The 27,586-nt window shown below is 38.9% G+C and overlaps 1 protein-coding gene across 2 annotated transcripts in view; it reads left to right on the top strand.

Annotated features, from left to right (window-relative positions):
- LCLAT1 (lysocardiolipin acyltransferase 1) overlaps positions 1–27,586 on the top strand; it is a 121,435-nt gene that overhangs the window by 38,219 nt on the left and 55,630 nt on the right. For both annotated transcript variants that reach the window (XM_059830894.1, XM_059830888.1), the window contains 3 exons: positions 2,745–2,913; positions 6,319–6,517; positions 19,071–19,217. In XM_059830894.1, the coding sequence (XP_059686877.1) occupies positions 2,749–2,913; positions 6,319–6,517; positions 19,071–19,217 (511 nt within the window). In that variant the 5' untranslated portion in view covers positions 2,745–2,748. The remainder of the gene's footprint in view (positions 1–2,744; positions 2,914–6,318; positions 6,518–19,070; positions 19,218–27,586) is intronic.

The raw sequence follows: 27,586 nt of genomic DNA, 5'->3' as shown, positions 1-27,586 counted from the left end.
ACTCGTGTTCTGTGTCTACTAGTGGGTTTTGCGTGTCCGAAAGCTGTCCCTAGATGTTTCCAGTTGTTTTGCTGTGCATGTTCCTCAAAAAATGCCTGATTAGATCAAGCACATCAAATTTTAATCCTCTCTACTGCCTTTTGCAGTAGGTCTCAAATCCTGATATGTCAGGAGAAGGCCTTTTCTTCTAGTCTTGCTGCAATTAATGCTTTTCTTTGGCCTTTCTGTTGTTTCTGTCCTCCTCTGGGTGTCACCTTTTGTCCCCTGCTACCTTTCTTTTGGACTTGCCCCACACTGGTTTGCAGTAACAAATACAAGGAGGTGTTTCGCCAGTGCAGTGCTCTTCACGGATCGCCCGATGTGTTAAAACTGATCTCACTTAGTGCGTGTATATGTAGCCAGATGGTTATTTAGTTCCTCCTTTAGGCAGGAAAGAGCGGGTTCTGTGCTCCAAGATGTAAATAATGTGCATTTGTTAGAATTCATTGTGTTGAAGTCTTTCTGATCTAGCTGTTGGCAAACGTTTGTATTTAGTGTTACTTTTTTTGCTGTGCTGCAGAAGTCAGGCTAAATACAGTTTCCTATATCCTTCTTATATTAAGCAAATTTGCATGGCCTCTTCTCTTGGCCTTCCTCCAAACATGTACAGTTTAGGAAATTGTTTAAACCTAAAAGTATCCCAAAGTAGAGCTACACTCTTGTTACTTGTCAACATGAAGTAGCAGAAGCAAATTCATGTGCTGCAACACTAGCGTTGCCATTTCTTGACTTTTTCAATACTTTGCTGTCTAAACATTATTGCTATGGACACTGCATAAAACATGCTTGAGATAAATCATGTATGTTACAGTACATGAGGCTTAATGGATTACTTTTCCATTGCTCATTTCAAAATTAAAAACACCAGCTTCCTGTTTTTCTTGTCCTGAAGTTCTGTCTATCCGAGCTCTTAAAATTTCTAAAATAGCCTGTCAAAAAAGGAATTCAGTAAAGTGACTGGAAAGTGACTTCTACTTAACCTTTGATTTTTATAAACAATTGCTTGAGTCCTAAATAGATGAAAACAGTCTATTTTTAGGCCCTAATTTTGAGAATTGATATTTCCACATTTGCTTTGTCATAGCTGGTAGTAGTCGCTAAATTGTGAAAGCTTGTAGCTATTACAAATGCTTGGAGGATTGCTGAGTGTTCTGCCATAATGCATTAAGAAGTTCTGTGCGCTGTACATTTTAATTTATAATAAGGGAGTCTAGCTGATAGCACAGACACTGAAATATTTCAAGTCTAGACTACTGTCTTAAAAACCAAAGGCTATTGGCTTTTTGGTAGAATATGTTGGAAAATAACTGATAAGGACAGTTGAAGTACAGCAGACTTCAAAAAGTCGTAATTTCTCTAAAGGAGGGTGAGTCAGGAGGCTTCACTGCTGCTTGCCTGCCCTGTTGTGATGAAAAGGGAACTGATGTTCGAAACGGCTGATCAGTCTCACGAGGTTTGAGTGGTTTCTGAAGGAGGTGGCATGTAGACCCTTGTTAGATGGGGAAGATGAGTTTCTGCAACACTGGGTTTAGCAAGAAGAAACAAAATGCTATAGGCTTGGGGATGAGTGGCTGGAAAGCTGCCTGGCAGAGGGGGACCTGGGGGTGTTGGTCGACAGCCGGCTGAAGATGAGCCAGCAGTGTGCCCAGGTGGCCAAGAAGGCCAACGCCATCCTGGCCTGTATCAGAAACAGTGTGGCCAGCAGCAGTAGGGAGGTGATCGTGCCCCTGTACTCGGCGCTGGTGAGGCCGCACCTCGAATGCTGTGTTCAGTTTTGGGCCCCTCACTCCAAGAAGGATGTTGAGGTGCTGGAGAGTGTCCAGAGAAGGGTGACGAAGCTGGTGGGGGGTCTGGAGCACAAGTCTGATGAGGAGCGGCTGAGGGAGCTGGCGTTGTTCAGTCTGGAGAAGAGGAGGCTGACGGGAGACCTCATCGCTCTCTACAATTACCTGAAAGGAGGTTGTGGTGAGGTGGGTGTTGGTCTCTTCTCCCAAGTGATGAGTGACAGGACAAGAGGAAATGGCCTCAAGTTGTGCCAGGGGAGGTTCAGGCTGGATATTGGGAAAAACGTCTTTACTGAGAGAGTGGTGAAGCATTGGAACAGGCTGCCCAGGGAGATGGTGGAGTCACCATCCCTGGAGGCGTTCCAAAAAAAGTGTAGATGTGGCACTGTGGGACATAGTTTAGTGGGCATGGTGGGGTTGGGTTGATGGTTGGACTTGATGATCTTAAAGGTCTTTTCCAACCGTAGTGATTCTGTGAAAAAGGGAACTTTGTTTTTCTATTTCTCCAATCTTCAGAAAATGCTAACATTAGTACTTTGCCAATGGCAGATATAATGGCTGAAAAGTTTAATATAACTGGTGTTCTGTTATATAACTCTTTGTACCTTTCTGTAATAAATAGCTTGCTGAAGATTTTAGAGTAGGACTACATATTGTAATAAGTGGAGGAAACTATGATGTAGCTGATACTTTTATGACCCTTTTAATATCCCAATGCGTCTTACAAATCACTGTGTTTATAAAGTCGTTCTCTTACTGCTGCTTGTGAGGTAGAATGTTTTGGTTGTGTTTACTGTCATCATGTGTTGTTAGCCATGGGAAAAAAAGGAAGAATATTACTTCAAACTGGACTATGGATTGAAGAGTTATGTAATTACTTTCAGTTTATCTCTCTAACATAATGCCCACTTTCTCTTTCAGAGCCATGGTGTCATGGAAAGGGATATACTTTGTACTTGCACTATTCTTGGGAAGTTTTTTTGGAAGTATATTCATGCTCGGTCCTTTTCTACCTTTGATGTTTATCTCGCCGGCCTGGTATCGCTGGATCACTGATCGTGTTGTGGCCACTTGGCTCACGCTCCCAGTGGTAAGTTGCAGCCAAGTTCATAATCCCACGTTTTAGTTTGCTCACTAACACTTTTTATTATTTAAAATTTTTTATGCTTTGGTCAAAACACGCCTTAACATACTTACTATCTGTGGAGAGTTAGGTTTTAGCTTAGTGTTGCAGATTGCGTGCCTGTCTACAGTCCCCCTCTTCTTCCACAGTTTATATGTAAGCTAATGCCATGTCATAATTGTGCTCTTGAAAAGGCCTTTTCATGACATCTCCATCCAGTGTCAGTTAGATGCTGAGCAGAGAAAAGTAGGTGAAGCACTAGTAACCAGGAGAAATTTTTAAATTACAAACTTCCTAAATGAGTCATCTTATAAACTCTTCCTTTCAACTGTGCTCCAACTATCTAATTAGAAAAATTATTCACTGTCTGGTACATTGTTGCTGACCTTCACTGTTTTCTTACTTAATCCTCTTAGAATTTAGCCCTTCTAGTTGAATTAGAGACAAATGTTTTCAGGTGAAAAAGAACAACTTCCCCTAGAAATGAAGTCTTCCTCACTTACACTCCATCAACTTCATAGCTATAGGAGTCTGGAAATCGGCAACAAAGCTTTTCCCTGAATTGTTCCTGAGGAAAGGCGGTATGAATAGGATCTTGTCTCTTCATCTGTTCTCTAAAAACCGAGGGACTTTGTTCCTCTAGGCCTTTAAAGATTTGTTTAACTTTCCCTGAAGTAGAATGCTATATTGGTGTGCAGAAATATGTTATCTTGTGGCAGAATGGAAGATTAGTCTTTATTACATATCAAATAGTTTCTGCTTTCTCTGTTTCTGTCTTGTGTGTTTTAAAGGGGCGTGAGCTGTTTCATGTTGTAAAACTTCTGTTGTTTTCATCATTACTAAATGTGATGAAATTAGGAGGGAAGAAATAATTACCAGTAAAGAGAGTAGAGGGATTGTTACTTCTTGCTGTGATGAAATTTAGCTGAGTACTGATAGCGTCACAATATCGACCCTTTCTGCCTGTTTGTCTCCCAATTTTTCTAAAATTGCAAACTCCCCCAAATCAAATACTGGTCTTTTATTTGATTAGCTGCCTGGGCTCTATAATTCTGGATTATTACAACTAGTTTGTGATAACTTTTGCAGTCTAGAAGTTTGTTTTCAGCCCACACTGTACCTAAACCAAAATAATTTGAATATTTTTGTGAAAAGGATTCTGTCTTGTAAGAATCTTGGGGATTTAGGTTCAAGAAAGGAGTCTGAAAAAGATTTTTGCACCCAACCTTTTTGAGGCTTGGACCTTGTCTGCATTAGTTTTCTGTCCATACACTACTCCATTCTTAGTCAGGAGAAGCGGGTACTTGGGTTTGTGTCTCCAAGCAATAAACTAATGTTGGACCAGTTGGAGTCCCACAGGGAAGCTCTGACCCTTGTAGATACAAGAAACTTCCACCTTCCTCGCTCCTCTGCCACATATTATTTCCTTTCTAGCAGAGTCAGCAGGATGGGACAGTGAGTGGGTCTTAACTGTTTCAGTTTAGTTTGGCTTATACTAGCATTAAGGTACGTAGAACAGGACGTATGTTCATTACTATGTTTAACTAGATGTTAAATATGTAATAAGATTCTTAGTTAACTATCCAAAAAAAAGGCTGCTTCTCTCTTTTCTGAAAAGATAACTGTTTACCATTTTAAGCTATATGACCTGTTTGGCTTTTGCAGTGGTCCATAGTCACTCTTGATAGCAAACACCTTTGCCAGAATTATAGTGAGCTGAGTTATTAATAGTATTGATATTTGGCACATGTAATGCTTTTCGTTCTGAGATCTCAAGCCATTTGTGATTGTGAGAATGTCATTCCAGTTTTACAGGTGACTTAAACTGAGAAATTTGTGTTCTTTGAGGTTCTGTGGCACAGAGGTGGCAGAAATATGAACAGAACAGAAAGTTGTTTTACTTCCTAGAGCTCTGTTTAAATCCCCAGACTTTGCTCTCTTTCTGTATTTTTCTGGAGGAAGAATGGGGAAGAGAAGGTAAGGAGGTAATTTGAAGTGTTTCTGTTTTTTTATGTTAAGGCCAATTGTTAGGTTTATTCCTCTAGATGTCCAGTTGTGTTTTGTGGTTTCTTTTTCTGTGCTAGCTGGATTGGACAGTGTCCTGTCAGTGGCCCTAACCTTAGGGCCTGAAGTCATACCTCGAGGTAGTATCTGTTGTCTACCTCTGTTTCTTGGGATTTTGTACTTTTCCACTAGGTATTCAAAGGTTGCAAGGCATTCAGTTATCCATATTTTTGAATTATTTGCCTGGTCCTGGTCTTTTGCTGTAACCAATCAGCACTACTCCATACACTTTCTTGCATGATTTGGGTCAGAAACCATTCTGAATAGGCAATATGTATGTGGCCACCACGTTTTGGAGCTTGAGAGACTTCAGTGGTGAGCACATGGCCAGGGCATGCCGTTGGGCTCTGATGTTATTATGTACAGCTAGTCTAGTTATACGTTTATGGTCCAACTGTCCAGGTTATGAAACGAGGCCCTCTTAAACTTACTGTGTAGCTCTTGCCTGCTTTTTTCTTTTGATAAACCACTAGCCTATGGTTTGTTAGTTGACCTGTCAGAGCCGTATTGCGTGTAAAACAAGAAACATGTTTTATATGTGAACTTCTAGTGTCGCTGGCTGTTTAGGCAAAATGGAGAAAGCTGTTTGCCTGGCCTCTTGTTTGTGTCCTTCCAAGTTTGAGGCTTATTCCTTACTTTGGGAAGGGACTTCGTAGATGACTCTGTACCAGCGTTTGGTGGTTGATGCTTTTTGCAAATTGTGGGGTGGAGGCCCAGGCTTCAAGGTAGCACTGTAGAGCTAAATTAAATTTTGTAGACCTAGGTCTACATCACTGTGCTATGTTCAAGCTTGTTTGGGATTTCTCTCTTTCAGCTGCTCTTTCTGCCATTAGGTTCCAGCCGTTCCACGCAGGAAGAGGTCAAGCACAAAGATGTTGACCGTTTGGACCCAAGCAGAAAGCAAGGCAGCTTCTGATACCTTCCCAGCCCTGATGATATTGAGCAATAGATTATTAGTGCAGGCAGTCTCTCCTTAGATTTTACTTACCAAGTTATAATCCATACTGATTCCCTTGCTTCTATTCCTACATAATAGTATTCTGGGAAAACCAGGTTTAATGTTGGACATTGACTGTATAAGAGTCCTTTTTAAGAAGTGCTATTTAATTGTTGTTTCCTCTTCCATTAAACAGCTGACTGTTACTGTGAAAAAGCTGGCTGCTTTATTAGAATACAGTCAGAAGTTTGTTTACCAGTGATAATGTGAGTGAATAAGTGAAATGATACAATTCAAACAAATCTTTATTGCTAATAGGTTGATACTTTTCTTTTGGGATTCAAGCCATAATATTGAGATATTATTTCTAGGCCTTGCTGGAGATGGTGTTTGGTGCCAAGGTGGTTGTCACTGGTGATGGATTTGTTCCTGGAGAAAGGAGTGTCATTATCATGAACCATCGCACACGAATGGACTGGATGTTCCTGTGGAACTGCCTGCTGCGATACAGCTACCTCAGACTTGAAAAAATCTGTCTCAAATCCAGTCTCAAAAGCATTCCGGGATTTGGTAGGTCACTAAACCCTTTAATTTGAAAGGAAAATGTGTTTAAATTTTGCGCAGCGCTGTATGTACCCTGTTAAATGACCTATGCTTAAATTCTATTGCAGTATTTTTAAAAAACTTGTGTAAAATATGTGGCATATTGAGCAATTAAACAATAAATCTCCCGGGGGATGCCTGGACTACATGCTTAAGCATTTCTTTTTAAAGATACTACGTGTGCTGCTGTTGCTTTATAGGTAAAAAGATTTCTGCTTTACGTACTGAAAGCATTTTTCAAAATGATGAAAAAAGATTTTGAGTCTTTTCAAAGTCTCTTTCAACACTTTGTTTTTGGTGCTATTTCATCCCACGTTGCAAATGCTCTTACCATGCTTCTTTCTTCATTATCCAATTTATACTATTGAGAAGATTAAAAAAGAAAAAGAAAGAAAAAGCCCTATAGGCAATTGCAAAGTTGATGGTTCATTTTGATAACTGTAGTTTTAAACTGAACTTGGTTACTCAAAATATGCTGTACAGGATATGAAATAATCAGTATTTATGGTGATGTAGGCTGGAAATGGGTCTGAGTTGCACATAGAGAAATCGTTTCAGATGGGCCAAAAATTGTTACACAAATGGTTTCTGAATAAATAGGTAGACTTATCTGAAATAAAAGCATCTCTTTGCATTTTATTTATCTCTTAGATTTATTTGCTGTTTCATACAAAACTAGCTTGGGCAGGATATGCGTCAACTTTATGATGTCGAAAGAGTAACCTTATTTATGGTTCCCTTTTGTCAGGCCATTTATCTGAACAGATAATTTTGGCAGGATTCCATATGGAGGAACTCTCACACTGTTGCGCTGTTCCTGCATTCACTCGCTGGGCCTTTAGTCCTCTTAAGTAAGAGTTGCAACTAGGTAACATACTTTTTTCCCCTAACAGTCCAACATTAAGGTCAATTTTACTTGACAAAAGACATCTCTCTTAATGTTACAGGAAATGAGAAAAATATGTCTTTAGATAAATGTTTTATCTTCATAATACAGCAGAGATGTTTTGAAATCTTGGAATCAGCTGCGGATGCAACTTTTTAAAGCAATGATGGAATCAGAAGAATAGTCTGGAAGATTCATAGGTTTATCTCTTCAAAAGCAGCATATATTCTTTTTTTGGTACCAAAACATTTGTATGTAGCTTGTTAATGCCTTTAGTAAAATAGGGAAGTCAGCTCCAGGAGCTTGGATGCTGTGTTATACTTGGCAAAATTTGGTTCCTGAGAGGGTGTCAGGGGTTGTTTAAAGGTTGATTTATTTATTTGTTTTTTCCAGTTCTTAGATCTGTGCCTAAACTGAGCACATCTAATAGATTTGATGAGTAGGCTCAGGCAGAGGGAGGTGTGGCAGGTCGATGTTAGCAGACCACGATGCTGTCTTTGTTCATAGTCTGACAGAGTAGCTTAAGCCATTAACGAAATTCCGGGCTCATACTCCACTTTGTGGGCTGTGATGGTAGAGGTGGCACAGCAGACGTTTACTGCTATTGTTTGCGTTCCAGGATGACAAGTTCTGGGGGTAGATTGGGTGCCTGGATCTGTAGTGTTATAAACCACTATTTATATGCCGGATCCCTAAGCATCCTGCACAATATATGGCCTTTGAGTACTTTGGCTGCAATGTTGTGAATTTTAGCTTATTTTTTAGTAGACCGTTAATGTTGTGTTATTAGTCACAGGAGAGGAATCCAGCTAAACTATGTCCTTCGCTCAAACCATAATTTGATAGTCTAAACCCATGAATGTTCAGCTTCTATTCTACCAAGTGTATCTAAAAAGAGGCCGTAGAAGTCTCCGTGTTCAGTCAGCCTGTGTTTTGGGTGGCAGATTCTTGCAAAAATAAAGTATTCTGTATAGCCACGTAATTAGGGGACAGTTGGAAAGTGAGAATCTTGGATGAAATTAAGATTGACAGAAGAAGATCTCATCATGAATCTGTATGAAGTTTGGTGGGGCAGCGATATGGCAGAAAACAGTGTCCAAAGTGGACACCCCTGAATCTCATCAGTAAGAGTAGAATTTCTCCTACTTATCACTAATGGCCCGGCTGTGTTATGTGATAGACTTTTAATAGGTGTTTATCAAATTTTGTTTTTGTTAAATTGTCTGGTGGTTTCACATAAGTTTTTTGTTTATTTTATGAGCTTGTAAAGGCAAGAAGGTAACTTGGAAATCAACTGCACAGTTTCAGTGCACTGCAGCTATAGTTGATACCTTACATATCGATCATTTAAGGTATAATATTTGTGGAAATTAAAACAGCTACTTTCATCATGTCTTTCAGTTTCATCTTTTCATGTATTTATATGAATTAGTTGTACATAGTCAAAAGCATAGGATTATGGAAGTATTGCTCTATCGGCTAAATGTAATTTCTAATAAATCTTTACCTAATGGTAATTTTGCTTCGAGTATAAGAAATATTTAAATAATATACTCTATTGCTTTCAGCGTAATTTTTTTCTGATCTTTCAAAGGATTTTTTTACAAGCATTTCATTTAAAATTGTGTAAGCAAAGGTTTATAATGCAACCCTTTTAATTTCCATGTTGCTGAAAACCTTGCGAGTATTAAGCATTGCACCTTTGTTGATAAAAGTACTGTCCCAGTTGCGGTGTAAAAATAGGTCTATGAGAGATTGTACTGATCCAAGTGGTATATGCGGTAGGTGAAGGGCCAAGCTTGGAATGCAAATAGATCCCGAGTCCTTGTCGCCCCCTTCGTAGGTTAAAAGTGTAAAGGTATCAGATTTAATGAGTCTGTATTACAAGTAGGCAGTTATTTTCTAGTTAATTATAATTAAAATTAGAGGAGACTGTATTTCAAGGAGAAGCATTGAGTCACTTATCTAGTTCTTAAGTTATTAATTCTTTGCATTCCAGTGTATGAAAAAACTTCAAATTGATTAAAGGTGAGCCTTAAAAAAAAAAAAAAAAGCCCAAAGAAAAACAGATGGTCCTTTTCTTCCTGGAACCGCAGCTCTGGCGTGATAAATTGTGTGCAGTAAAGTTTTCAGAAAGAGGTATTACATTTCAGTAATCTCAATTTCAGAAACATTCTCGCAGCATTTCAGAACAACTTGCCAAAGTTGGCGTCTCGAGGGAGCACTACTCTGCTCTTAGCTGTTGCTGCAGTTTCTCATCTGACATCATCAGAAACTACTGACACATTCTGCAGTGTCAGTTTTCAAGGAGAATTTCTAATGCATTGACAGTTTCCTGCGTAGTCTGACAAAATCGGGCTTCTCTACAGTACTTGTAATAGATACGTACAATTTATATTCTTGCCTATTCTCAATCAATAAAGAATAGCATTGGAAGTGATACAGATTATGATGCACTTGTTCAGTATCTGCTATGGAATACATACTCTTCGAGTAGGTACCAAGGAACACACACAGTAGTGTCAGATGACCAGGTAATGACTAGAAGTTAGTTGCATCCTTTTAATTTTAATAGTTTCATTTGTAAAAGTCTTGTGATATGAACCAGTGAGACTTCATTGGAAATAGAGATGTATTTTAATGATGGACAATTCGCATATGTTGGGTGGGCTCGCAGTAATACTTGGATTTTAGTGGTTAAAAGTGCCTCGACATCTACTTGAAAAATAAATTAAAATTTGAGTTTAATTGGAGCACTCTCAGATAAATTGGTGGGAAAATGAGAGGGCATAACCTAAGGGGTTAGTGTCGGTGCTTGGCTGCTACTTGAGATAATATTAACCCTGGTTTTGCTTAATGCAGATGGAAAAGTTAAATAACACCATAATTCAGGGTAGAAATGTAAAGTACGCAGGTGCTGCAGGCGCCATTGATGGACATATCTTGAAGACTCACCATTTTTGAAAAGGCTCACTGAGACTGCTAAAGGAAGGAATTATAGCTGGAGCAGATTGGGGCAGGAGCAGCTAAGGAAAGGACAAGGTGATAAAGGAAAAAGAGGAGAATAAGCAAAGCTGGCAAACCTGCAGTAGTTAGGAGCAGAGATAAGTAAGTAACTCTGTCCAGATCTTCATCTCTGTATTCAAGTCATTCTGTAGCTAACACTTTGAAGAGACTGCATGATGTAGGAGCTTTTCAGTTGTTTTTCACTCACCTGGTCACTCACATGTTGTAGCTCTCAAAGGCTTGAGTCAGGTTTGGCCCTTGTTGTGTTAAGTGCCGGGAGGGGGGGAAAAAAAAAAGGACTTGTGCTCTATTTTAGCACTGGGCTTAGCCCCACCAATCTCCTACTGCATGTCAGTTGATCCATTATAGCTGTCCATGTATGCGAGCTTCGCCTGAAGCATATTCAAAGTAATTTGAGTCGTCGTCTTAGTTTTCAATGAAGCAGGGCAAACCAACTCAAATTATCCTGCCTTTGCCATGGGCTAAGAGCGTGCGCACCGACAGCTATGATGGATCAGAAGTAAAATATTGGTGTTGCTAAGCCTAGAAAATTTTAGCACTTAACTCAATTGGAGTATAGTTAAAGCAGCACGCTGCGGGGAATCTGTACTCATTTATATTGGCATGGAAGTGTTTGTGCTGCCACAGCTACTTCCGTAAGTAGGGCTATAAATACTTCAGCATAAAGCGTCTTTGTTAGGGTTATAGCTGGATTTGCATTTAAATTCTTATCAATACAGCTTATTGGTTTAAAAAAATTAAAAGTGTAACCTACTGAACTACCTAGTATAGCTCATGTCTCAAGTATCTTTGTTACGTTAAAATAGACCGAAATGAGAGTTTTGAGGAGCTGTGACATTTTGTCTGCTAGCATTTCAATTATGAGCTGCCAGGCTTAATTACCTTTAGAGTTCTTATCCTACATGATTTTTAAAGTGGAAGGTGAAAAGCGTGCTGTCTAATGGAAAGCACGATTGTTATTCTACCAGTTGTTCACAGTGAAGACAGATACGCAAGACTTCTCTTGATGAAATTTTAAGTGTGAGGGAAGGATTATACTTCAAAGCAAAAATGCAGCTTAATTTGCCTGTAGCTCTACATGTGTTTTTTGCAGGGAAGAAAAGGCTTAGGTGCCTGTTTCCTGGCTTGGCTCTTCCAGGAAAGGCATAATAGGAATATTTTCAGAAGTATACCACAGAAATGCTCCCAACTCTGTCAAGGGAAAAAACCAACCTGCTAGTCTGTCTTCCATTAAAACTTCCCTTATCCTTTCCGTGTAATAAGGACTCTAGTTTCTCTTCACCCCCTTTGCCTCTCCAAAACTCACATCAGAAGAGACATGAGATGCTAACCTTTCTCGTTCTCCCTATTTTATAAACTCCAAGTGATGAACAGAGTGGTTATTTTGTCCAAGCTCACAGAATGAATAACAGCAGAATTAGGATGGCATGTTTTCCCAACTTAACATTCTTTTGCCGTTATCAGTGGGTTATGCAGCATCGGTACGGATTGGCTCATCGGGCTGAGTTACTTTCACGGTCTTCCCATAAGGAGTTGGAGCATCTGAAGAGGCTGCAGGCCTACGGAAGAGGGTATTGAATTGTAAATCTCCCACTGTTTCTGACTTGCAGTAGAGATGACATATCCATGGGAGAGACTCGCACTGTTTGGTAGGGCCTGTTTGTTCTTCCCCGTGATCGAACAGCCAGAGGTTGTTTCCTTTCTGTCTTTGGAGATTCTGGAATGACGTGGGGCTTTTCTCCAGATATGTATTGGGCAAGACTCATCTTTTTTAATACTTAGGTTTTCATGCTCTGTTTCACTGTATTGATGTATTTCTAAAATACATTAGAAAAAGCAACTTTCCAGTCATCCTAGAGGTTTAAGCCTTCACTTTAGTTCTGAGTGATTTTATGTTATTCTGGTTTTACACAGTATATCAAATCAAATTTGAAGTGTTTTTTTAAGATGGATACTGTAACTGAAGAGGTTTAATGTTCCTTAACAGCATTTATAGCATTTTAGTGCAAAGGTTTTGTGTAAGTAGCATTAATACAACGGTAGAGTTAATCATCTGATTGTCCATATTCTATAAAAATGGCATAATTTAGGAAATAGAATGAATATTAGAGTATGAAGTGTCCAAATAGCATCTTTCTGATCCATGATGAAGGGATTGAATATCAAAAGAATGCTTTCCAAGAGCATGGTATACCTCTGTTTGGGTGCTTTATATGCATATGTCCTGCTACTATGGTAATGATTTTTTCCCTACGTACTTTCACACTTTGTGTGTGTGTCGGCTGAGAGATAACAATTCTTCAATGGAATATCCTTTCTAGAAGGTTTCACAGTTAAATTTTCACAAGGAAGACATAGGCCACTGTATCTGGCTGGGGCTCTTTGACAACATTGTTGTTGCCCTGACAGTAAATGTCATACTGTAAACATTGTCTGAAGAAGCTTCTAATTGTATTATAAATAAACAATATGCTAAAGCAGAGGTTTCTACTGGCACATACCGTATTCTCCCACAAGAGAATGAAGCAGAGCAAAGGAAATACAGAAAGTGTTAGTATTTGAATGTGACTTAAATATAAAATCTAGAATATTTTGGTACTGAAAGAAATGGATGAGGAAATCAAAGGTAAAACTGTTCAGAGCAAAACCAGAATATTTTTCTTTTTCTCAGTTACCTTACAATTCTGTGTTTCTAACATTGCTGTTTGTTCACTTAAGTTGTTTTAGTAAGAAAAAAGGTTTAGGTTTTACATACATTGGAAGAGATGATTTTCTGTCCAAGTTAAAAAATAGACTATGTGGTATATACATGTAGGAAATTGTGAGAAATATATAGTCTGAACATAAACTGAACGTGACCATAAAAAGAATTTAAAAACAGATGCAGATTAAAGTAATGTTCAGAGTCTGATAGGGCAAGGCAATAGCGAAAGCATACCGGTGTTTAAATAGACACCTTACAAATAGATGGAATCAAATGAATAAATAGACTGAATCAGATGTTTCACTGTAAAATTAGGACTGTACTCTGAATCTATATTTGTGAATTTTCTTTCTTAGTTAGTTTTGTAATTTGATCAAAGAATTCACCAAATCAGATGGTAGTACTCCCATTAACTACATTATTGGGAATGAGCATGGTGAAAAAACTTGCCAGGAGCAGAGACTGTGCATTACAAGGTTGTTTCAAGAAGCATTTCTTTCTTTATTTTCCCTGGTTTGTGCACTCAAACCATTACACTGAATTTAAAAAAAAACTTTTAATTTTTAATTTGCTTTGGGTTATCAGACATAAAACTGTCTAGAAAAAAACCAGTAAAATGGCTGATTCTAATTGAATTTGCAGAAATCTGTTTAGCAGTCTATACTGATGAAAACTTAACTGTATATACAAAGTAACTTTAAGCCCTGGCTTCCTGTGTGATTTTTCTATGTGCTAACATCTTTTTATTACCTACCCATCATTAAAATAAGGAACATCCAGAGTTGCGTGGTTGCTGCCTTGTGGATGTTTTATGCAGCAAAACACTTGGAATAACAAACTGTTAATGGACCCAATTATTTGTATGCGGTGGGATCGTGCGCTTCCCAGTGATTTTTCCCTTACAAAGCCTAGACATCTGGTTCCCTGTTGCCTCAAAAGCCCTGATCAGGACCAGACCCCTGCTGAATGCAGGCACGCTGAATGATGCTTTTATTTTTGACCAAGGTAATGCTATGAAAAAACAGTGAATAATGCAGTGGAAGAAAAGATGGAGGATGAATGAACATAATAACGAAATCCCGTAGGTAGGCCTTCTACCTTCCTACTAGAGTTTCGAATCATTTATTGAGTTTGTTTGTGGGCGGGTTTAGGATTATTAGCTGTTCTGTTACTTACCTATAGGAAATACATAGGTGCCATTTTCTTGGTGTGCGTATGTTTGCTTTCGGTATCAGCCATAATATTCCTCTTACAGAGACATGACATTTTTGAGGATATCTGATTTCCGAGATACTTATGGAAATGTACATAAAATTGTGATACAAAACCAGACAAAGACTTTTTTTGCACAACTCCCCTCTTTCTCTCTTTTGTTCATTGCCACCTCCATCCCTGGTATCTACTTACACCCAAATTACCTTTGCAATGGAAACACACTTCAATTTCATGTGTTATTTTCTTTTTAAAGGATTTTGGGGTGGGGAAAATAGAATTGCAGGGTCTTAAAATTTAAAAAGCTTTATACTTGCAACTAGCATTTTTAATACAACGCTGCAGATTCCTAACCTGCATAAGCTATAATTTGCTTTATCCCCAAGGCAGTAAGGAAATTCTTAGGTACAGCACATTTCTCTAGTTCAATAGCAGGCTTTCCTTTTTGTGTAAGTGTAATTTTTTTTTTTCTGTGTAGAATTATGTCCTGCTAAAGCCTTGTTGAAGTGTGGAATGCATATCATTAGTGTGTATGTGTTACTTGAGATTTGAAGCTGCCTTTTTTATTTTTTCAGCTTCGAAAAGTTGATGTAAAGGTCAGTGTGGCCAGCTACTCTACCTAGTAGGCTGTCTCATGCTACTGTTCCGCAATTTTGAACATGAGCTGTGCAGTGTGATGCTTTTTGTATACTCTTCCAGCCAATGGTAGTTATCAGAAATGTCATCTATTACAAGAAGACTGTTTTAGCGAAGAAGTGGAGTTGCATTGTTATGATTTCTTTAGCTTCACTGTTCCTCTGCTGTGTTTATATAACTGATGATTTCTCAAGAATCTGCAGATAAAAAGACAATCATTTTTCCCCGGTCAGGTAAATGCTGCCTTTGCTAGGAAAATTCCTGTTGCCTGGGAGCTCTTAGATGACCAAAAACGTTGTGCAAAAGAGCAAAATATAATTACTTTTCTTGGACAATATGTTGACCTAAACTTAACAATAATTAACTGAACAGTGTGTCTCACTGCCGGCTGCACATGAGAAGGTACTTCCTTCTGCTGCTTAGTCATAAATTTTGCTGATCGGCAAAACATTTTGTTTTGCCCATTGCTTGACTGAATTCCTCTTACTTCTCTGTGCATTCCTGTTTGGATCCCACGTCATGCCGCGGACTTATTCCGTGTTGTTTTTCCAGCAGCACAATGCAGACACGCTGTGGAATGGAAATCAAAGGGAGAGCTGCTTTTCCTTTGTTCAAAGGCACGTGTCTGCAAGCCCGTGCTGGGTTTCCTCTCCCACTTGAATCTGGTGGGACAGTACGACACGTCAACAGCAGGCGTTCTTCCCCATCGGTGCATGGACCAGGGTTTTGGTTGAAGGCAGTAATTCATGCTTTTGTTGCCTTTCACTGGAGGCCTTAAAGCTTGAGGGAATGTGGAAGATTCTTCCGCTTTCAGAGATGGTAAAATAGTTTGGCACAGTGTGGGGTAAATGGGGAGGAAAACCTGGGTCCTTTACTATTAGTCATCTGACTGTCAAATAACCTGTTCTTATTTGAGCAGTCAGGACTGTTTTATCCAATTGCATATACACTTAAAGATAGAGAAATTCTTCCAGAACACTGGATGTTATCTATTGAAAAGGTTAGAAAATAAAACCTCTTGTTTATTTAAAAACTGGATGCCTCCCAACTCCCCTCTCATTCTTCCTCCTCCTCAACACCGTACTGTCATTACATTGCTGCTTCTGTTTAATTTTTCATAGCCTGTATATAACACCACCACTTAAGACAGGAATGGGAAACTACTGCATTATATTCTCAGCTTTAAGGCAGTTTAGTCAGGTAAAATACGAGTTACCCAAGCTGCAGATTTCTTACTTGTTAAAGGTGTTTGTAATTTGATGTGCACAGTGCTGTTAAAGAATGATAGCTAGAAAGAGTTTATATGCAAGTTTCCTTATAATTTAAAGCCTTGTGCTGCATGAAGAAGGGTAGGGGAGAGGGTGGAATCTGGCAGTGAGGTTTTTTCCATGCTCCTTCCCTATTGTGGACCAAAATCACTCTTCCTAAGGAGCTGCTGACCTGGGAAAGTATCAGCAGGCTTCCCAAGTGAATGTTTACGTTACTTCTCGTTTCCCTTCTTCCACCTACGGACTCTGCTGCAATGAGAACACAGGGACTGAATAATTTAGGCCTGATGTGTGATAACCACACAATGAAATGGTTTAGCACGGTACAGGTTTTGTATAAGCTAATTTAGGTGTAGTGTCTAGGGTATATAAAACATACAAAAGGTCTGGGCTGAGAGGTAAGAATGATCAGAAAACACCAAAACCATGGCACAACTTTCATAATCTCTATGTATTTTTATTCCATCCCGTGGAGCATCTACATCCTCAGAGTTGTAGATGGTACGGTAAAAGGCATCTCAGTTTCTGTTTGGAGGGCTTTTTTCCTTTGCTGTGCCCGTTTTCATGAATTTGATTTCAGATGAAGTGTCATAGAATCATAGAATATCTCAAGTTGGAAAGGGACCCATAGGAATCATCAAGTCAAACTCCCTGCTTTTTGCAGGACTCTCTAAAACTAAACCATATGACCAAAAGCGTTGTCCAGATGCTCCTTGAACTCTTGACAGGCTTGGTGCCCTGACCGCTTCCCTGGGGAGCCTGTTCCAGTGACCGAGCACCCTCTCAGTGAAGACCCTTTTCTAATGTCCGTGCTGAACTTCCCCTGACGCAGCTTCATACCATTTCCCTCTATCTTCTAGAGGAACCGAATACTTTGGCACCATTTGGTATTTGGCAGCATTTGGTATGAAAAGATGTCTTCTCTGTATATGACAATGACAAGTGTGAAAATGAAGTCCTGATTAGTTCAGTTTAAAATACTTGTTTTGCACCGTTGTAGTGAAATGTATTGTAGCAGTAGGAGATGATTAAATGCCAGAAGAACGCATAGTTAAATTACATAAGTTATTTTTCAGTTACTTTAAAATTGACCTTTATGTTTTCCTGCACATAATTTGTTTAAACAGGGATAGCCTCTATTAATAAAGCTGTACTGAGACTTCTTGACACTGCAGATGTGGGAACGTGATATGTGCATAGATGCACATAAAGTTGTGGTCAAAGTTTAGTGTTGTTTACAGAGGGTTTTTAACAAGTACATCATGCAGATTTGAAAAGATTTGCTGAGACTGCATTCTGGGCATTTCTTTTCTTAATTCATGTAACCACTTCCAGGATTCAGTTGTCTAGATATCATTCGTTATCTGAATATCTGAGACTCATTAGGTCCAGATTGCAGAAGGCATGTTAGTTATGCACGCTCCATCTGTCTAGTTGATTTAAAAACAAAAAGTATCTACCCCACGATGCAGGTTACAAATCTTTAACAATACAAATTAACATTCCTGTCCAATACAGAAGAGATTAATGTAGCAGCTTGGTTAATGCATTGTCCAGGCTGGCTGATGCATGAAGTCGATTTAAAAATTGGTGACTTTAATAAGTGATTTTCTAGCATATAATAATAAGCGATTTTCTAGCATATTTTCTAGCATATTTTGTAAGATACTGCCACGAACAGAATAGAAGGGAATCCCCATAAAGAGGAGCTGAAATAAAGTGCAAGAATAACATGCTGTAAGTCACCAGCAAAGGAAAAACAGACTTCGAGAACTGTGCTGAGCAAAGCTCATGGGAATGGGAAGCTGTGATGTTTTCTTTGTGGAGTACCCGTCTGCAGGTTTTCTGGTGAGATACAAGCTAGCCAAGTACAGCAGTAAGGCAACATCGCGTTCCTCTGAGCCCTGTTTAAGAAGGGAGCATCACGGGCATGTGGTGGCACTGGAGCCCTGATTTTTAGGTCCTGCTGTCTGAACTAGTGGACAGAACTTCTAATGTTATGTGATATCGTGTACAGGAAATTGTGCCAAAAAAGCAAGAATGTTTGTTGAGAATAATATTGTGTGACCCCCGAGCTGCAGGCTCAGGAGCAGTTTCATTTACTTAACTGCATTACATTGTCAGTTTGATGTCAGGCTGTAAATCTTCACAGTTGTCTTGTGTGTTAATACAAACAAAGGGATATACATCAGATTTTTCTACAATCAAATGGAAAGAACAACTTTGTATTTTCTTTTATTAGTAATGAAAATTATACGAAGGTATAAGTAATAAAGCCCTCGAAGCAATAGATATTTTCTGCACAATGCATATGGTCAACATGCACTACTAAGGGCAACTATCTCTATATAATGCAGCTTTCTTTTATCCTGCAGTGCATTGCTGAGATGTTTGTCCGTGGGGGCAGCGCCTTCCCTTGAGCAAATCTGTGTTGCAGTGATTAAGGATATTATAGTGAGGGCCATGGTTTTAAATACTTCACTTTCTGACAGTATTGATCCTATTCTTGCTTTCTAGAAAGCTTTTCTAACTCTAGTAGCTTGAGTTTTGCAAAACTGTAGCTGTTCCGAATTTATTTAGATTTATTTATTTAGACTATGTGTTCTTTTGCTTCCTATCCAAAACTCCTTTTACAAGGTAACTAAGTGCTCTTAATTGGAGGTGAGGACATGTGGGCAGTAAATAAAATGTTGTGTCTAACACAATACATAAAATATTTTTGGAATAACAGACACTGTGGAAGTATCAGAGTGAAATGTTACTAAAGGTGTATTTTTTAAACTTTAGGCTGGGCGATGCAGGTTGCTGCCTTTGTTTTCATTCAGAGAAAGTGGGAAGATGACAAGAGTCACTTTGAAAAAATGCTGGATTATTTCTGTGACATTCATGAACCACTACAACTCCTCATCTTTCCAGAAGGAACTGATCTCACAGGTAGGCTGCATTTGTCGTCGTCTTGTGGGATGTTCAACGTGGAAATTCTTTGTTGTTTATGGAAATAGTTAAAAAAAAGTTCCAGGCAGGAGCAAGACTGGGTTCTCAAGGACAGTAGAAATTATAGTTAATGATCATATGCGCTGATTCATTTGAGGGGCCCAAACGTCATTCCACTGAGAGGCTTTGCCAGTCTTCCTGAAATAACTGTTAACGTTTCAAAGCATCTGATGGTTCAAATGGCTTTATATTGGTCAGTACTGTATGTACACTGCACTACCAAAAGTAGGTTTCAAGACCTGGAATAAATCACTTGTATGTTGCCCTTTTCCATATTACTGGGGCAAACAGTGCAAAACCATTTCAGACCTGTGGAAGAGTGACTGAAGAGGAGAAGTAATGATGCTATTAGATTTCTTGACCAGTGTTTTAAGAGGAGAAAATGGAGATACTTGTTCCTTAGGCCACGTAAGCAGTCTGTATCTGCCTCTATAAGAAAAATATCTCCCTAAAACAAATGTTGACATTATCATAAGAGTAAATTCACCGAGTCAGATCCTGTAGCATTAATTCTTAATAAAATATCTACCTTAATACAGATATCTTACGGCATCAGTAGCAAGCTGCTAACCAGTGTTGAAGACAACTCAATTGCCAATAAAACATTGTATGAATGGTCTGTGGTTCTTCATGCCTGCAGTATGATTTGATAAGCATCATCTTTAAATCAGTTACAATTAATACAGTCTTTTAATCAGTTACAATTAAACTTCTACCTTGTAGCTTATTGAAAAAATTACTATACTTTCCATTGCAGATGTTATGAAATCATACTTTATTGCAACGCCAGGTCAGTAAGGACTAGACAAAGTACAGAAATAACTAACGTATATCGCTATTTTTTCTTCTGTATTCCCGATATCCTTAAAAATGGATATGTATAGTATTCAGATGCTATCACACTGTAGGGAATTGTCAGCACCTGATGAGCCTTCCCAAAAGAGGACAAATTCATTGTACATTCTTGGACTGCTTCACATGATATCTCTTGTTGAATTAGTTATTTTGTATCTAAAATCAGGAAGAAGGATGGAAATTACCTCGCTTTAATTTTTTTTTTCTTTGAATTCATGAACTGTCCCCTCTCAGCTCTGAATTATGAGATGAAATCTTAATCTTACTCATGGAGTCAGGAGACGACTCCTTGGGTCGCTCACACTCTCTTTCTGAACAGGTGTTTCCATCGCGATGATTGAAGGAATTGGATTGTTTGTCATTTATTCCGTGCATTATGTGTACCTTCTAATCCCTCCCAATATTCCTCAGAGACAACAGGTTTTAAAAAAAACTGAGGAAGTTTCATACTTCAGTTTTAAAAAAGAAGAATTACTGAGGACTGAGGCAGCCGCGGTGTGTTAACACTTGTGCTGCGGAGTCCCAAAGGCAGTGGTGGGGATGCTCCCACCTGAATGTAGAGGTGCTTCAGGACGCGCAGGGTTTTCTCTCTGCTGTTGTGACTAATATAAATGACTTAGACTAAATTCAAGTATATGCTGTTGATACCATCCACTAAGAAACTCATGCAGATAAGATTCTTCGCTTTAATATTAAAAAATTCTCTAACTGGATTTCTGAACACAGATTTTTGACAGATTTTTTTTAAAGGTATTTCTGTTGTTCTGGTTTTCCTTCCTCATACGCATACTCTTTAACTTTGCAGTGTCAAATGGCTATCAGCACTAACTGTGCTGGGTTTCTGAAGTCCGTTTAAGCCACCGCAGATGGGTGGTGATCCTTTCCCCCGGTTTTGTTGAGCCAGGCCAGGGAGGAAGCAGTGCGGCGGGAAGGACGGCGTGATGGGCAGGGAAGGCGATAGGGCCCTGCTTCCTTGGGCAGCCGTGCTGGCTTCTGACGCGTTAAACTCGCCGGTGTTTGCCACTCTAACCTGCCATCGGTAATGAATGCCACCTTGATGTTATATTTGTGCGCAAGAATAACACGTGTAGAGACAGGTAAAACCCTGGGGCTTTTTCTGTGACAGTAAATAGCTCTCCCTATCTAATTGTCTTCACAGGAAACATTACTCATGTATTTTTAAAATATTATAGGAGACAGGACAAAATCCCTTGACAAGCTAATCCTGACCAAGCAGTAAGTTTATGCCGTATGAGAATGATAGAACATAATAATGTATTTTGTGTAACATTTTGAAAAAATGATTTTCAGAAAACGGTTATGTTATTGACGTATTAGGACCTATTGCAACCTCGTGTTCCATCTTTTAGAATTAAGTCTGAATGGTCACTAAATATCTTAGGGAACATTTTGCAAAAATAGAGGCAGTGGCTCTGGTTTTCTGACCAAATTTCCAAACTGTTAATTACTACTGAAAATAAAATTCTTCTGGTGCTTAAAATGAAAAATAACCTTCTACACGTACTTCACTGGAGAGCAGAATTGCTCTGCAGCTCTGTGCTATCAGTTTTTAATCCTCTCAGTGGAAGCATGACAATGATAGATTTACTCGTCTTTATAAGAAATTGTATAATGTTTTCAGGTATTTGAGAATGAAAGATTTCAAAGAACTGTAAAGTATGACTGTATTTATACATGGGCCACTGCCTGACTTCAAGTTGGTGAAGTACTTTGCCGTGGAAGACGCTACGTAAATAAATTTTAGAAATAGTAATGTCCTGAACCCTGAACAATGTATTTGCAGACTGGATGTATAGGGTCTGAGGTAATAATTATATACTTATTTCTGATAGGTTGGTCATCTTTTCACTCTGGAGTACTTCAAGGTTAAAGCTAAGTGCATCAAAGGTATTTTATTGTAATTGCTTCAAAAGAAGCCCTCAGCAGATAACCATGTAGCCAGACTTTCTGAAGCCCTGAAGAAGACAAAGCAACCATAAGTCTAGTGCTTCTGGAAAGCTGGAATACGCCCCACCATTTTGCTTGTTCTTTTGATTTCTTGGTGTTCCTTACAAGACTCTTTGTAGTAATTCTTCAGAAAGCAATATCAAAAAAAAAAGTTGCTGTATTGCTCTGCGCCTGTTAAAGCCTCATTTCCTATGGATTTGTGTCTGCATCCCTATATGTGGTCTCTTCTTCACTCCAACTTCTCCTTTTTCCTTGTGTTTCCTTCCGTGTGACATCTCCTCCACAAACCTCTTGCTGTCGTCTCAGCAAGACCCGTCGTGTGCTGTGGCTCATCCTCACCAATACTTGTGTTGACCAACAGACCGCCGTGTGCTGTGCTGGAAGCTCTGACGGACTAAATACCTGGGGAGCCTACCCTGGCTTTTGCCGTTATTAACATCTCTACTCTTGGAGGCTCCCCTTTACTCAGCCATTGTTTCTTCTGAAACCCCTGTGCGGCTTAATTATCTTTGAATCTCTTGTCTCTGTCAAACTTCGTTTGCAGGTGGCAATAGCTTCAAAAGTTAAGGGGGGCAGGTGGACAGAGTGTGATTGCACAGACCTTTCTTCCTTGAGGAACAGCTAAAAAACAAGTAGGAAAGCTTGCTAGAACCCAGATTTTGGCAGGAATGTTGAGATGTGGAAGACACGCAATGTTCTGTCTAGAAGGTAACAATGAACTGCTGTGGGATTTTTCTCTTTTTCTAGTAAATATGATGTACTTCGGTAATGCAAAAAAAATTTTTTTCAAAAGTACTGGTAGAGGTAGATTTAACATGTAGTAGTTAGAAAATAGCACAAATAAAACAATTGCTTCACTTTCTCTTAAAATAGCAACTGTGAGCCAATATAGCTTTTATGCTTTCTATGCAAGCCTCTAATAGACAGATAAATGAGGGTTTTTTTAAATGAGAAAATTCTGGAGTACTCATTCTTTCACTGTCTGGTACCAATATCATTTGAGAGTACTTGTAGAAGTACATGCATGCTTTTATCACAAGTCAGATTAAAGGAGAAGGTAGTACTTAATATTCAAATTTCAGTGCACTAGTGCTAGCAAAAAAAAAAAAGTAGTTGAGAGTTGATCAGAAATAGTTATATTGAAGTTGTCAGAATCAGCTTCCCAGTAGGATGATGAGGGAACTTTATAATTCCTTTGGGTGACATCCAGCAAAACACGTCAGCCTGGACATTGTTGAATCTGTAAAAGCGTGTGAGCTTGTTTGTTTGAGAGGAGTTAATACTGCATACATATTTCGTGGGGAGCACAGACTCAGCTTTTCATTGGGTACGAGTCTTGGGGTTTTAGTTCCAAATAATCTTCAGACTCACGCGACTGCAGCTTGTTACTGCCTTATGGCTTTCATCAAAGTCAAACTCTAGAGATTTTTGTTTTAATTCAAAACTAGCTCACAAATTAAAAATGTAATTTGACTTTAAAAGGAAAAAAAATGAATTTGTTTGTTGTATCTTCTGGTTTTCAGGGGCAAAAGCAATTTAACTTCTTAAATCTGTTACTCAAAAATTAAGAAAATGTGTTAGCATAATTTCTCCTCCCATTACTTTAGAAGCACCACACTTCAGAATTTCATTTAAAGTGCTGACTTTCTGAGCTTTTCCAATAATTTAAAAATCTGATAAATGGGATTTGCCTACAGAATTTTGAGATAAATGAGAAAAAATGTAATCAAATGATGTACCAAAGGTAGCACAGGGGCAAAAAAAATGTAAGAGGTTACGGCCAGAACCTTCAAATTCTGGTTCTTTTGTGTAGTTTGACAGTTGCTCTGCTGTGGTGTCTAAAGACTCAAATAAATTGGACTTCTTGTACTTGTCACCTCCCCAAAGAACATACCCTCTGAGAGGCAGAATGTATGAGCTGATGGAGACAGGGGAGGAGAGGCAAGTCAGTGCGAGATCGGAGGAGACAGAGCATGAAGCAGTTCTGGATCAGGAAAGGTCCCACATCACCCTCTACTAATAAGCAGGATTATTTTTTATCATAGGAGCAAATAGAACCAAGGAGTTAAAATGCAAAATACACCTAGTAGGAATGATGAGTTCTGGTGGTAGATGTACTTTGGCTTAAATACAGTGTAAGAAAGAAAATACTTGTTTCTAGAAAGCAACGCTTACTCATTTTTTTTCAGAGAGAGTGAGCAAAGAGGGAACATCACCCTTAGCCAAATGATGTGAGCGACCTTTTGGGATTGGGGACACCTAAACCGAATTCATTTCCAGTCCCTGCTTCTTTATGCAATTTGTGTTAGTTGGTTGGAAGCAAAGAAGAGAACATATGTTTCCTCTTTTTAAGGAAGCTTTTTCACTATCAGGCTTACAAAGGCATCTTTCGCTTTTTTATTCTTTCACCTAAAAATGTTGTAATCTGGACTGCAGAATGATGAGGCATCTGCATAAGTTCTGCAGCGCTGACAGTGTAGCCTGGTCTATTGATTAAGGGATTTTAAAGAGGTGTTTGTTGTGCGAATTCCCTTAGGTTGGAGAGGATATAAAAATGGGTTTCTAATTTCCTGGATCAGTTTTCTAACCTCTAGGTTTCATATAATGGGGAACATCACATTTTCTGCCTTTTGCTGAATCCGGTGCTGAGCCAGGAGACTTGCTCTGAATTTCCCCCCGAAGGTTTAGGCACGTGTATCTCATCCAAAGAGCAGTAGGCACCGAGGTGCTTACATCGGATGAGATGGCAGTCAGTGCATTTGTTCATAAGCAATAGCAGAGTAAGAAACTCTTTCCTTCAAATGCTGAGAGTAGCAGGAGGAAGAAGGGCATTATTCTTACTTTTCGGTAGAATGAAAGCATATCCTACCCTTGCTTTCAGGAGAGCATCAAAACCCCTTTGGCCTTCCTGACTTGCTATAATAAATACTGTTTAATGCACAAAGATCGGTGGCTTGATAGTTGTTAGGAAGGGAAGAAGGAGATGATTTTTCCAGATGACAATGATCACTGTATTAGCTGGGAGCATTATTCTAGTTCTAAAATCCTGTTACACTAGGGTCATGCAAAAGGGGAAGGGAACAATCTCAGTTACATAAAACTTAGAGTCCAGAGGCAAGACAGGGATACAAATATCAGGAAATAGCTGAATAGTGTTGGCCGGTGTGCCAAAATCCAGCTGTTCACACGTTTCTAGAAAGGCATTGCAGTAAAGGGAAATTTGGAAGATGTTTTGCAGATGTTTACAGTGAGTTCTTTCCAAGTGCAGGGAGGTGCACTAAGAGGAGGTTTGAAGATGATTTTTTTCGAGACAATGGGCAGTGGAGGTCCCAAACCTTTTCTGCAGCATCAGTTAGGTCTTGCTCAGAAAACGAAACTGCCCATTTACTCTTTGGTTTTCCTGCGGTGCAAGTAGGAGTGTTTTGCAAACACCAAGGAATACATTTTCATGCTCCCTCTGAAACAAGGTGCTAGCGAGCAGACATACAGAGACGGTTTTTCTGAGTGCTCATTAGCTGTGTGCAGTTTGAGATGCTTAAAACTTAGATTTATTATTTTTTTTAGACTGCTTAGCTTTATGTAGACACTTATGACACTTGTGTCTCAAAGCTTTGATTGCCTTGATTTGCAGATTGCAAATGTTCCAACGTGAAACCCAAACTTGGCTATGCAGAAAATGAAGATGATGCTTCTTCTGTCCTGTGGAAGAAACAATACATTAGCTTAAAACTTTGTGAGAAATTAATTTAAAGCATTTTACTTGGATTGCCGCAGAATCTGGAAAGGAACTCTTGACTTGTGTGCTTTTTATAGGAAAACTCTTGGTGATCAATGTCTTGTCTTAGAAAATAAAGAGTTTTAAGTTGTTGAGCTAATAGTGCAATACAGTTATGTCTAAGAGGTAGAATCTGGCTTTTCAGAGGAGCATTTAATAATTACCAGATTACTTTTGCCTTTTCTGCCATTCCAAGTCTTGCTTATGACTCACTTAGGAAGTTTTGCTGTTGGAGAGCTAGGGGTCCTAAAGGCAAGTTCCTTTCACTGATTCAGAAGAGCCCGTTTTCAACGTTGAATGGAGCAGTAGCCGAGCAGACAAAAATAGATGTTCTGATCATGTGGTTAAAGACATAATGCATATGTCCAAGGAAAGATAAATTTAAGTTACATAGCCAAGTGTAATTTTAGTATTTCACACATTCTGTAATTTTAGCAATGCTTTTTGAAGATGTAATATTTTCAAGTATTTGTACGCTTTGGCAATTTGGCAAGAATTAAATCTTTGGATTCTCTTTGCTGAATCACTTGCTTGGCTACTGTGCAACAGTTCTCCTTCCTCCAAATCACATGGTCAGGAAATCTGTTCACTAAATCTTAAGGGTTGCGTGTATGAAAAGCAGTACTCATATATGGAAACAGAAGATCACAGGGAAAAAATACTCAGTATACTGATATGCTGTAGCATTTATTAATAGGTAGATGGTCCTTTAGAAGGGACGTCCACATTTTTGATAAACAAAGAGCTCATGTAATTAGGAAAAAAAGAAAGGTGCGGGAAAACTGCATTACTGCAAAAAGGACATCTCACACTACTTTTGATTTGTCCACTTGCGCTATTTTTCCTTTACAGGAGAAATTATGATGATTATAAGGGAAAGGACTTACCTACAGGTATCAATTCTGTTCAATTATTAAGCAGCCATATGTTTTTCATTACTTTTATCTCCCATCTCTGTTAAGGTTGATCTTGAAACTCTTAAAAAAAAAAAAAAAAGCTGTTTCTACTTGAAAAAGGTAATGTCATGCTTAGGCAATGATTTTGTTCTATAGATCAGTTGCTGTGATTTTGTCTTTAAAACACCAGTAATGCTATATAAATATGAGTTCTTTAGGTTAGTTGATCAAACTGGTTTTTTTTCCACATTGCCAAAGGAACATTGCATGTGTCCATTGCCTTTTGGTCGCAGGCAAGGCACAGCAGTACCTACAACAAAGGAGTAAGCGTAGCCAGCAAAGTCCGTTTGGCTGCTAACTGAGGCTGCTTGGAGGAGCCTCCTGCACATCACTGGAGAACAAATTGCTTCCTCTCTGCTTGACTTCAGAAGTTTTCACATTAGCGTTCACATCTTCCTTGCTTAGTGGGCTCTGTTAGCAGCTGGCTCTGAAAAGCCTTTGTTTGGTTTGCTCGTGAGAGACTACTTTTTGCCAGAGGTTCAAAACATACTTGTCGCAGGATTTAGCCACGCTGCTTTCCAGATGCCTTGCGTGTACTCTGCGTACAGGAGCAAGCATGCGTGGCGGCACTGGGCAGTTGGTCAAAAAATTAAAACAGGGTATGTATGTGCAGTGCAGGTTGATGAATAAAACGTGTCAAGTTCAGAATGAAGATGTAAAATACCATTTTAATGTATTAGAGTAACTGTTTTCCTCCATTTAATGTTTTCTTTCCAAAATAAGTTTAATGTGGTTAAACATTGACCTCAAGGTAT

Source organism: Gavia stellata, chromosome 2, assembly GCF_030936135.1.
Source record: "Gavia stellata isolate bGavSte3 chromosome 2, bGavSte3.hap2, whole genome shotgun sequence".
In the NCBI taxonomy this organism is placed as follows: Eukaryota; Metazoa; Chordata; class Aves; order Gaviiformes; family Gaviidae; genus Gavia; species Gavia stellata.
This window is presented reverse-complemented; position numbering and strand designations above follow the sequence as displayed.